At 31.6% G+C, this 13,037-nt stretch overlaps 1 protein-coding gene across 4 annotated transcripts in view; it reads left to right on the plus strand.

Annotated features, from left to right (window-relative positions):
• The window catches only part of Dyrk2 (Dual-specificity tyrosine phosphorylation-regulated kinase 2), an 87,466-nt gene that overhangs the window by 54,716 nt on the left and 19,713 nt on the right, over nucleotides 1–13,037 (plus strand). For all 4 annotated transcript variants that reach the window (XM_088035576.1, XM_088035574.1, XM_088035575.1 and 1 more), the window contains exons 2-6: nucleotides 3,069–3,209; nucleotides 3,460–3,637; nucleotides 6,655–6,818; nucleotides 6,968–7,245; nucleotides 8,606–8,744. In XM_088035576.1, the coding sequence (XP_087891702.1) occupies nucleotides 3,069–3,209; nucleotides 3,460–3,637; nucleotides 6,655–6,818; nucleotides 6,968–7,245; nucleotides 8,606–8,744 (900 nt within the window). The remainder of the gene's footprint in view (nucleotides 1–3,068; nucleotides 3,210–3,459; nucleotides 3,638–6,654; nucleotides 6,819–6,967; nucleotides 7,246–8,605; nucleotides 8,745–13,037) is intronic.

Consider the following 13,037-nt stretch of genomic DNA (forward strand, 5'->3'; position numbering starts at 1 on the left):
TTGCTCGAAAATATCGTTTGTGGTTGTTTTAACGAGATTTTTATTGAAATTTCGTACAGGAAATGCAAACTGCATTTTAAAAAAAGGAAATGTGCAGCTGCGCCGGAAAGACTGCTTAATATATTCCTTGCTGCAAGAACTTCGCCCGATTTGGCTGATTTTGCAATTGATTCTTTGAATTGTTTCAGTTTTATTAGATTGTTTTCTTCCTTTGGATGTTTTGTAGTCTTCTACTGATTCTTTAGATTTTAGATGTTCTTTTGTATCATTTTAGAGCCTTGGATGCTTCGCTTTTGCTGCCTTACACTGTGTTTCTCTAACATAACAGTCAGAACTTTAATTTCTGTAAAATTTAATAGTATATTAAAGAACGTGTTTTATAATGGCCATTTTACTCGTCCTATACACTCGTGCACCAATAAATAAACCAATAAATAAAACAAGTCTTTTATACAATTTTTTCGAATTTACACCCTTTTTATAATAAAAAATTTAAATTTTCTAATTCTAAGAGTTTTCGTGATACACGATTGGTAATGGTTTTGTAACCACGACTTGCCACTTGATTTTCAAATTTAATTTAAAATTTGACATTTATTGAGTTTCACTGTCACTGAATTTTGACATAACGTAACCTAACCTCACAGCCAGTATGGAGTGCGGGCACTACCGCCTGTAAGGTGTGCAACCTCCCACTCTGGAGGATCAACAAACCATTTAAATACCATTGAAATCGTTGTTTAGATGCAGTATTTAATTATTTTTGGCTGTGTTTTTACTATGGTGAGGTTGAAACCTTTTAATATGTATTATCTATACTGCCTTTGAGTAGTAATTGTTTATTTTAGGACACTTTCGGCGTAATTAGTGGTCCAAAAACGCCAACGAATGACAACTTTCCAAATTTGATATTTTATAAATCGCAAAAAAGTTACAGTTACGTTGCTTGACGATAAATATTAAAATAAAATTAAAATATCTGCAGATTAGACGAAAAAATAATACAGTGCTTTGTACTTTAAATGAATAAGCTTTTATCTTCTTTAATTTTAGAAGAAAGAATTTGGAAATGATAGATTGTCCACCAGTTTTTGAATAAAGTGAACTTTTCCTTGGTGTTGGATATCTTCGATTTTTAAGAAAAGTTGCTCAGAATACATTCCTTACAAAATTTCAACTTAAAATTCTTTTTCTATTTTTTTTAAATATTAAAATCTTTAAATTCGATCGTTAATTATTGATAATGAAATATTATTATTTTGTTTATTTCTACTAAATAAATGATTTTGTTTATTCTTTAGTTCGTATAAAATTATACTTAATGGGAACTCAAAATTTAAAGTTGAAAGTGGTTCAAAATTGTGTAAGAGAGCATGGACAACATTGTATGTACTAAAGAATTCATGGCTCATTCTGGCTCACCTATTCTTATTATACAATATATTACTTTCAAAGAACTGTATGTGATCAAATAAAAATTGGTAATTTTTCGTTTAAAAACTCCTCATTTGGTATGAATGAATTTAATTCAGCAACTTCTCTTAGAATAATACCTAACTTTTAAAGAAATTCCAAACGCAAAGAAAATAGCTATATTATAAAAGTCTAATATATTGAATTCGCCATATCTGCTGTTTTTAGTATCGTCATGGATTTTGCAAAGTTACAAGTTGCATATAAGTAACCCTCAAAAAGAACTTTACGATTTTATCAACATTTAACTTATTATGCCAAAAATTACTAGAGATACCAGCTTGTATTCTGGCTGGAATTAAACATTTACCATTCACTGATCAAAATTATTATTAAGGCAATACATTTTAAGAAGTTGCAACCCAACTACAATACAAAGGGTTATTGAATACTGCATCTAAACAACTCTTTCAATGGTATTTAAATGGACCGGCAGGGTTTGTTGATCTTCCAGAGTGGGAGGTTGCATACTTTACAGGCGGTAGTGCCCGCATTCCATTCACATCTATTATATTTAGATACAATCATTGTTGGCCGCAAAGGACAATTCAATTATATTGATACATTTATTAAACACGAATCGTAAAATCCAAATTGACCAAGAATTTGACATGAAACGGGTGACAGCCAGACCAATTAGTTCTGCCAATTCTTAAAAAACAAAATTTCCTCTTTTGAGTTCTTTTATATACTATATTTCAGAATTATTGACATCTCGGTAGGCCATGTCTGTGTAAAACGCCTCTAACAATGTGAACGACTTTTAGCATTTTGGTTCTAAAGCTGTCAATGTAACATTTTGAGGTTATGAAGTAAATTACTTTTTTAAGCTAATGGATTGATATTTTAATCAGATTCTGAATCTATCATCATAATACAGATTTCTTCTGCTTCAGATTCCAGCTCCTCTGAATCAGATTCTTCTGACGTGACACACATTACATACACATAGGGATAAATATAAATCTAAAAACACTAAATACGCTTATATCAGAAGATTCTGCCAACATAAATTTGAATTTCCAAGACACTGAGATGTCAATAATTCTGAAATATAGTGTAGATACCTATAAACGACTTCAAATTGAGTACTCTAATGAACCTATTAAAGCGGCTAATTCGAAAAACAAACATTTTGAATAAACGAAATAAAGTCCGTTTTTTTTTAAACCGGTTGTAAAGTGGTGGGAGAGTGCGGTGTTGGTGGTTTTTTAATAAAAAAAGGGACTTTAGGTCGTCTTCATGATACAAACTCCATCATCTACATGACCAACATTCAGTAAATATCGCTCAATTTCCAACAACAAAATCGCTTTGATCAATTGCTCGAATCACATTGCATTGTGTTCATGTTCAATTAACCAACTTGTTTACATGATTATTCGTTTAATATGCCCTAAACATGGAGAAATTCAATGCGATTCTTGTAGAAAATTCGGGGAAATCGGGGCAGAAAAACAAACTGAACTATCAATTTAATTTCTGTGAGCTGACAGCTTGTAATCTGTTTTCTACTACTGTTAAAAACGATCCAGCTTGAAACTCCTTCCTGATACACGAGTATTTCTAAAAATAATTAATGTCTGTTTTTGCAGAGTCCAGCAGCTCACCACCACAAGGACGTATTGCCAACCAAGTATGGGTCCAAACCACAGACGACGACTTCCGGCAAACACTTAAAAAGTTCCTCAAAAAGTGGGCATTCCACATCCAAAACTACGCTTATCCACTCTGAAGTGAGTTGAGATTTATCCAAACGCGAATTTTACTACTCTTAATAGTGCCTGAATGTTCTATTTCGTGCAAAAAGCTTTTAAAGCTCGCATGTCTATTTTAGCCAAAATTGAGCCTATAAATAGATAATTACTAAGAATACTCGCATAATGATAAAATACACAATGTCGCGGTTAACTTTGACACTTTCGACCCAGTTTTCCATGCCAGGGAAAAATCGAAGGTAATATTTTAATGCGCAAAAATTTTCAGTTGCCATTATTGGAAACCAGCAAATCGTCTTCACGGCTCAATCTTAACCAGAGCAAATCGAACTTAACGCCGACTTCACCGATGGTGGATTCGTTTCCGGCTATCAATAATAATCCCAGAGGAGTGGAAAACCACAGTTCTACAAATAACAACAATGGATTTCCCTTGACACCAACAGGTAAATTCCTCGCTCGTATTCGCTAAATGCCACCAAAAAAAAATCGCTCGACCTTCTATCGACAATATTTTAGGAAATGAAAATCTGCTAAAAGAGATTATACGTGGGAGTAAAATATAAGCAAACTGTGTTAATAAATTTTCCTTTCAGGCATAGAAGGAAGCGTGGGAATGACTACATTTTTAACATTTATTTTAGTAGATATGGAATTAATTCACGACGGTTTAGCGTCATTTATTATGAGTTTGTTGAACTTGTACTTTATTTCGGTATGAGGAATTATTTGACGCTACATTAACACATGTTTAAATTTTTTATTTGGCTTAGAATTTATATAAATAAAACGGTCGTTGAATTTAGTTTAGTTTGACCACAACTTTTAGTAATTAGACCATTAATAGAACGATAAAAACTATTCAAAATAGATTTTTCCAAGTTACGGCTGCAAGTGACATGTTAACTTACAGAGTTGAAAAGTTTGTAAAACGACGAAATAGAATCGCCGTGCTTGCAGCTAATCGTTCAATATATTCGTGACGAAAATGCGGATAGAAAATAAATTTCAAGGGAAGAAAATATGACATAATTAACAACTTCAATCCGGAACTCCGCCAAGATTTCGTTCAATTAATTCTGAACGTATTTCAACGTCAAAACTTACAGTTGCAGTTTACTTACAGTTTAAAAGCCTTAGAATGCTGAAAAATTGATTAGTCAATTTACAGAATTCACAATTCGAAACTTCAAGCATGGATCCAGAGTTAAAACCGTTTTGTAAAAAAATGTACTGAAGAAGTAAAAAGGCATTGGTCACGGATTTCGAATCAGGTCCGGATTCAGAGATGTTCTTGAAAAAAATTTTTTTTTGGTTCGACTATACAAAAATTTATTTTCTTCAATTTTTTATGAAAAATTGCAAAGTAATGGGATTGCCCGACTGTGTTTTGGAAAGCTAATTTAACAAGCTTTCAAACGATCTATAAAACTCATCGCTAGGGTTAGTACTTCCCAAGAAATTTTAAAAATTGATCTTATGTCTCAAAAAAAGCTGTTTCTGTGATTTTTATATGAAATTTTGGATTTAACTCAAGAATTTTTATATCGATTTTTTTATTGTAATGCATGATTGAAAAGATTGAGGTTTTGCCCTTTTGACGCGCTGGCAAGCGCATTGCTATCTCTTATCGTTTATAAATTAGAGGACAAAAAATATTAAGAAGTTTTAACAAAAATGTAAAGTTTTTTTGTGTGTTGTCAAATTCACAAAAAAATAAATGCCATTGCTTAAACAGTCGTAACTTGTATACCGAATTGAGTAACTTGTGTTGAGTTTTAATGACTTATGCAGCCCAGAATAATACTTTTTTTTTAACTTCTTGATGATGAAGAGTTCTTAATTTGCTTATGAGCCAGTGGGTAAAAATCTTTGAAAGGAATTTTTCAGATTTTTGTGGAAAATACAATGAGTAACTATTAAAAACAAAAACTCGCCAATTTGTTGGAAAGTTAGCACAAAGTGGAGAGGTGGATGTCACTGAAAATTTAATTTTTTACAACTTTTTTCCGGACAATTTGATGACAGTAACCGATAAAGAATTTTACAAAAATTTTATCTAAGGCGAAAAAATTATCCAGATTGATATGAAAATGTCTTTAAATGATAAAAAACTCGACCAACTTTTAAACTGTTGCTGTATAATTTTTATCTAAGAACTTCCATTCTGACCAGTGAAATAATTTAGAACGCGAGATTTATAGAAAAGCTCCAACTTTATGGGTATTAAAATTAAATTTTTTACAAAATCTTCAAAATTTAATAAAACATGATTTTTTTCGAAAAATCACTTCATATTCTGTCATCTAAGTTCTAAATGGCAAGAGATAATAACTTGTTAAACACCGCGTTAGAAAGCAGAGATCTCAACCTTTATAATATGACATATTACAATAAAATACCAAAGTGCCAAATAAGAAGTTCTATGCAAAAAATATTCAAACAATTTTTCGAAATTTTTATCAGTTTTTGCGATTTTTTTAAACATTTTCTATCATGTATAAAAAAGAAGTGAGTTAATATTTTAACAAGCCAAAATGATTTTAATAGATCTTGTCATTTTTTTAAATAAATGCTTAATAAATTAAAGAGATATCACTGATAACGTGAACACTGGATCAATTTAATGCAAATGTTAGTTAGAACCTTATAATTCTCAGGTCGCGATTTATTAAGTAAAACTGAAAAAAAAAGTGAACGCAGGATAGTCAAAAAAGGCGCAAAACGGACTTTCGAAAACATTGAAAACAAAAAAAAAGTGAAAAATCGAAACTGGGATGCATTAAAAAGACGAAATCTGAAAAACTTCTATGTAAAGGACATACATATGTAATAAATAAAATGATGAGAAATTTAATTTGGTGTATATTAAAATGGATATTTTTAAAATCCGATAACTTACAAAATATGATAAATAAAAAATAAATTTGGAAGAGTAGCGTGCATGTATAATAAAAATAAACGATCTCAAGAATGGAAAGAGATTAAGAAGCCTTGAATGAGTAAAAAACATCTCTTTAACTGGAAAATTTCCAACTAGTTTTATTACAGAAAGCTTTTCCGTGTAAATTATCACTGCTCTTTTTGTTTTCTCGCCATTAACATATTCCCTTGCCCTGCATGTGAGCCAAACTAAATTCAATCTTGATGCAGAAACATTAATTTCAATTTTTGTATATTATCGCTCGTACATGTTCAATAACAGTTTCATTTGAACTTTAATGGGTAAAAATTATACAGTCATTCCTACGTGGGCGCTTATTTGAAATTTCTCCGCACGCACACATCGAAATAATTTTGCATTTGATAAATTACTGAAATATTTTCGCCGTCGCTTATAGATTTAATATCGTTCCCTCATTAATTAAATTTGGAATTCGTGTTATGAAATATAGGACCATGCGGTTATTTCTCCAAAGGAAACATCTGTTTCCGATAGAATAAAACTTCCATTCTATTCCAGAGGCCCTTCGGTTGTACGGCAACCGCTTGACTGAGTTCGAGAAAACCGAAATTGAGAAATACTCCAAGATCTGGTATCTCGGACTAAACGCAGGCAAAATTCATGGAGAACAAGGAGGGTCGCAGAACAGCGGCTACGACGACGAAAGTGGAAGTTACATCAAGGTAAGCGATTTAGCATAAATGAAAGACATTCATCATCATTTAATTCAGTTCCCAGCGCTTCGATCTCAACTTAATCATAGCAATAATAATCGTTTCCTATAATATGCGTGACTGTTTTGCTTGGAATAAAAACATAATAATTTATTCAGGTTCTGCACGACCACATTTGCTACCGATACGAGATCTTGGAAGTGATTGGGAAGGGTAGCTTCGGACAAGTCATCAGGGCGCTGGATCACATGACCAACAAACATGTTGCCATCAAAATTATCAGAAACAAGAAGCGCTTCCACCATCCGGCTCTTGTTGAAGTTCGGATTTTAGATCATCTCAGAAAAAAGGACAAAGATGGGAACCACAACGTCATTCACATGTTGGAGTACTTCAACTTTAGAAATCATCTCTGCATTAGTTTCGAATTACTCAGGTGGGTGTTTTAGCTGGAAGGAATTCTCTTCTTGTTTTAAAAAGTGTATTGACTGTAAACAGCTCGCGCTCGGTTCTAATCGTAAAAAGATGAGGCAATTGCCTCAGGTCGCAACATCAAGTTGAATATCGCCCAAAAGATACTAAGACATTTAGAAAAATTCTAAAATCAGTTTATAGTAAATTAAAAATCATTTAATTTGTTTGTTTAATTTTTGAAATTGGTTCATAAATAAAAATTCTACAACGCCTGCCGTTTTTTAAAAATCACCCTGTATAAGCGTATGCAAATTTTCAAAATTGTAACTTTAAAATTTAAGGCGATCTTGGGGGTGGACACAAGTGTTGCCGGACCCTGTATATTGAATATTTCAAAAATGGAATTTATTAAAGTTTCAAATCGGGATTAACAAAGTTATTTTTAGGCGACTATAACTAAAAATGAGATTTTTAGGCCTCAAAAGCGGCCTAAAAGTGAGTCTTTTCTGGCTGCAAACATTTTCGGCCGATCTATGGTGGCGCCATCTATCCATAGTTTTGCATATTACGTCAAGATACCGATATTACCCTGACAAACAGCTGTAAAGTGCAACAAAGACGTGTTGAATTATTGAAAATGAACATGTCTAGCAGTGCCCCTGCAACAACATTAAAAAACACATTAAACCTAATTCATACAAATTGTGAAGCTAGTTGTTATAATTGATTAAATCAATAAATCATAAATAAAAATTAATTAACTTGTAAATTTAATGATGTCGCCTAAAAAATCTTGTGTGTAACACGGCCAAAAAGTGCCATTTTGCCCTCGCCTTCTTTCTGGCCTCGGCTAGCGCCTCGGCCATTAAAAAAAGGCTCGGCCAAAAAAGAACCACTTTTTGGCCTTGGTACACAAATAGCTATTACGTTGTTTACAAGCCAGAAAGAAAAATGGGGTCAATTATTACGAAAATTGTAGCAAGTTTAAGGCACAAATTTCAATTATTAATGGATTTAGCTTAGCGAAGTTATTGATTTAGTTCCTTGCGAAAGCAACAATTAGAACAGTAGCAACTTTGAAACTTCAAACTATTGATCTCCCGCTTTTTCTTTTCACTCTGAACGCTCACAAAAACCAGTAGCCGTGGTTGTAATCTTAACAATGCTGGTAATAACTTCCTCCAAGAGTCCATAATGACACTACATTACCTGGAAGGAAGCAACTACAAAGATTAATTTACTACATGGCGCCGTAAACTTTGAAAACCTCCTCCAATAACAGTACTTAATGAGTGTATTAAATAAAAAAAGAAATTTTGATACGTGCACCATATTTCCAATTTCCGTGGCAAGATAAAACTCACAGTGATAATTTATTGCAGCCTTAATCTCTTCGAATTGATTAAGAAGAACAGCTACCAGGGATTTAGTTTAAATTTAATCAGAAGGTTCGCCAACTCCATGCTGAAATGTCTCAGGTTGCTCCAGAAAGAAAATATCATCCACTGCGATCTCAAGCCGGTGAGTTATTTAAGTTTTTATTCGCATAAGTAATTCTGACTTAAAAGGTGGCTCGGGAGTGACAAAAATCCTTTTTTTCGCTTTTTTTGCCACTTTTTTTTCAAATAATATCAACTTGTTATATTTCAAACTGTGTATTTTTTCGTTTTGTAGGGAGGATGCTATGTTATAACTTGGTTCACTTTTTTATAACAATATAAGAGCACGTTTTTTTGCTTTTTTTCGATTTTTTGGCTATTAATTTTAAACTAATATGGACATGTTTACATCAAAATGTGTATTTTTTTATTTTGTAAGGAGGATGCTATGTTATAACTTGGTTCAGTTTTTTATGTCGTAATTAAAGCAAAAAAACAGGTTTTTGCCATGTTTTTTCATAGTTTATACCCTAAATCTTCATAGAATGTCACAAAAATTGGTATGAACATTTGATATGTCAATATAAAGGGCGCTAACTTGACAAATCATTGTAATCTTCTACATTTGTTTAAATATTAATTATTTTACAAAATGCATAATATTTTCGAAAGAAATACCTAAAAGCGTGCAATCTTGGGTAAATAATTAGAAAAAAAATCTACGTTCAATGTACCTAAATTTTTTGCTTATAAACCTGTCCTTTTTTTATTATGAATGATTGTTTGTAAAGTTATTTGATCAGTTAGTTCGCCTGTTTTACCACTGGTGGCGCAAGAGAAGTTTCGAAGTTTGCGGACTCCAAAATATTACCTGAAAAAGATACTTTTTGTGGCGTACCTACATATTACTAATGATTCAAATTTAGTTGTGATTTTTTGTAATTTAAATAAAAATCAGTTTTAAGTAAAATCAAAAATGGAATAAAATTTATTAAATGCTACAGATTTTTTTGGATCATGGAGAGCTATTTTGACCAAACACAAAAAATCGCAAATCGTAAATTCAGTCATGAACTAGTCATAAACAGACATTTAAAAGAACTAAATCCGTAGTGCCAATTTACGGAAAAACAGAATTTCTTTGATTTGGGTTGTATAATGGCAAATTTATGTCTTGCTGCAAGTGGTTTTGCTAAACATCTGCTACATTTGAAATTAATCAAGTGTGAAAGTCAAAACGTTGTCCTAAATATAATCCAAGCAAAAATCAAGGTAAAAATCGAATCAGAAACCAAGACAAGTGTGGAAGAACTCTTCAAAAAGTGTCGAGAAATACCGGGGCACAATATAAGTCGATTTTTCGATTTTTCGTCGAAAGACGATTTTTAAAAAGTGTCCACCTTAGCTGGACTTACAATGTTTTGACACGCATTAGTAGTTGGACTTACGTTTTGATAATAAACTTTTTTTCGATTTTCTTTTGCTCGAATGGTTTCAAAAAACATTACAATAACTCATACTAAATTACAGATGCCCACTACAATCGATCTTCATATGAAGCACAAACGCTTTTCAGTATCCATTAGAACTCTTCCATAATTACTAAATTGGATTAGAATAGAACTCTTTAAACTCATTAAAAGCCAATTCAACAATTTCAACGAATACTTTCGGAAAGGCTTAGCTCCAGGATGTGAGTTCAGTAAGGGCCGCTTTTACAAAGCAGGTATAAATAATAATAATAATTGAGAATAGGATTTTCCTTAGATAAACTCTGGAAATGGGTTTTACAATCAGTGGTTAGTTCGTAGAATAGATAAACTTGAGTATTTCTTATTCGGTCGATCGGCGATGGGATAGTGAAAGTAAAAGTGGGAATTGTATGCGTGTTTACCTGTCATAATTAACATATTTCACTTCAAAAATTTTTGCAAAGTGCTTCAGATAAGTGGCAAGTTCAAAAAAGCTCTATAATTTTGCATCAAAATTGACGGCTAAAAAATAATGATTTGCATGAGAAATTTTTATTTTTTTTGCAACTTTTGTGTTTTCTGATATAAACTTATCCAAAAAATGTAATAGAGAATGTATAAAGAAACCAAAAATAACAACAAGTTAAAAAAATTAAATATACAAAAATTATTAGAAAAATTAAGATACAAATACTCAAAGATTTCGAGGAACTTTATCTAAAAGCAAATGAAGATAAACTCTAAATAGAAAATATAAACGAATTTAAAAAAGATGGACGATCTAGTAAGTTTTGTACAAATGTGTAAAATATGTACGATTTGAAATTGCAATTTAGGAAAAAATTTAATCATGTTTAAATTTAAAGAATAATGAAATAAATAAATTTAGTGAAGTGGAAGTTAGAAAACTTGTTGAATTCTAAATAATCTTAGATTGATAAATAATATGTGAAAAGTTCTAAAAAAGGAGGAAACTAAGAATATATTTATAGCCATAAATAGGTTAGTATTATAAATAAACCCGAATAAAGGTATGTTAACAATATTTTTTCTATATTTTTTACGTTTTTTTATTTTCACATAACAAAAAAATTATACGCGATACGAAGTGATTGAGACAAAGGTGTTGTTTAGTACTTTGCTTAGATTTCAAAACACCAACTTTCAAAAAAGGTACTCAAAATTAATTTCAATTTATCGAACAGTGTAATTAATTACATCCAATTGATTCACTGAAGCTACAAAAGTCTGCTAGTACATATTAGGATCATGGTTCCAGTTGCATCACGTGAATACGATTAGTTGTAGAACGAATTCTATTTTCAATTAATCTCAACAAATTTCCAAATGTCTCATTACTTAAACGGAACCTTCAAATTTCTTATCAATTTCCTCATCATCATCCGAATCAAATGTTGGTACATCAGTTATCAACATTTTGTGATTTTAATAATTGCAAACCACAACGTAAACCGTCTTTGTCCCGTTCATTTGACAAACAAAACTAAATAAAACTTGGGGAATTTTGTTTCCAGTGTTATTAGTTTCGCTTATCTCCGGTATAGATAACCTAGACCGGAAAAGTACTGGTAAAATTGGTCACCATTTATACCAGGAATAACCGGTGGTATAAACTTATGCCTAGGATAATACCTGGGTTTATACCTGATTTGTAAAAGCGGCCCTAAATAAAAGATCATAAATAGACCCTCATTATGAGGGATTTTAAATTATGGTCATCCCAGTGCATTGCTTGTTGCTCTGGTAAGATGAAATTGAAATTACTCATAAAATCCAAGATTTCGCTGAATGCAAACAATTGGTTGACCCTTGAGTATTATTTATGGTAGAAACATTTTAATGTGAAAGTTCGCCTTGAATAATTTCCAAAATAAATTTGACGAACAATAACCTTTTGTGTGTCGTACTTATTTAGCAAGGAGTTAATGATCTGTGATCATTGCGGAAAAACAAAGGTCACAAGGGTAATGACAACGTTAATGTGTGACGAAAATACCGTCATAAACGTTCTTTGTTGTTCGGTGACGAAGGAACTCAAGTGTGAAACGTCACTTGTTCTCGAGATCTGACGTCAAAGGGCTATTAGCGGGTCCGTGGATCGTCCTTGCTTCTAAATTAAAATAGTTCTAAACTGGGTATAATAGTCATCGAGTTCGATATTCAGACAAGGACAGATTTGGAGAATAATGAAGCAATTATGATTTTTTAAAACAGATTAATTTGATGCTAAAAATAGAAATTAATATTAAATCGAATGGAGATAAGTTATTCGTTTTTTCTGCTAATTAAATTTTTAGTACTTTTTTCTCGTAACTAACCATATAAAACGAAGACAATTTTTATAACGATGCGTGTTTCCACTAACTAATGACAGTTGAATATTTTATTTAGTAATCTCTTTCACAATAATTTGAAATTGATTCCCCAATAATAACGTCTTTTCACGAAAATAATTGCATTGTGTCCTTTCATTGTATTCTAAACTCAATAATTATTAACTAAAGCGGAGGTATATAATGTCAATTAATATTCATCATAGCTTGCATGAGGTTTACAAAAAAAATAAATCGATAACTGGTCACGTAATTACCCTATTTAAATACAAACACACGCAAATGCATAAGGTTTTAGTTTTATTGGACTTGTATTGTACATTGATTAAGAGCTGGTAGACACAGTATTTTTTTAAATCTCTCCCTGATCGTTATTACAAGAATAGACAGGATTAGTGGCCATTAATATTCTAATTCACATTAATGTCATTAAATCATAATATTTTATTGTTTTATTACACCTCCCAAACACATGTGGGATGGACGTAATATCAGATTTCAAGGGAACCTGCTCTGTTTGCTGCTAATTATCTTGAACAGCCCCTGACAATATTACAGATTAAATATATGTACGTGAACATGTAAGTAGTTGTAAATAATTATTTTCTT

The sequence above is a fragment of the Gnatocerus cornutus genome, chromosome 5, assembly GCF_029298725.1.
Source record: "Gnatocerus cornutus isolate USDA-ARS CGAHR chromosome 5, icGnaCorn1.1, whole genome shotgun sequence".
NCBI lineage: Eukaryota > Metazoa > Arthropoda > Insecta > Coleoptera > Tenebrionidae > Gnatocerus > Gnatocerus cornutus.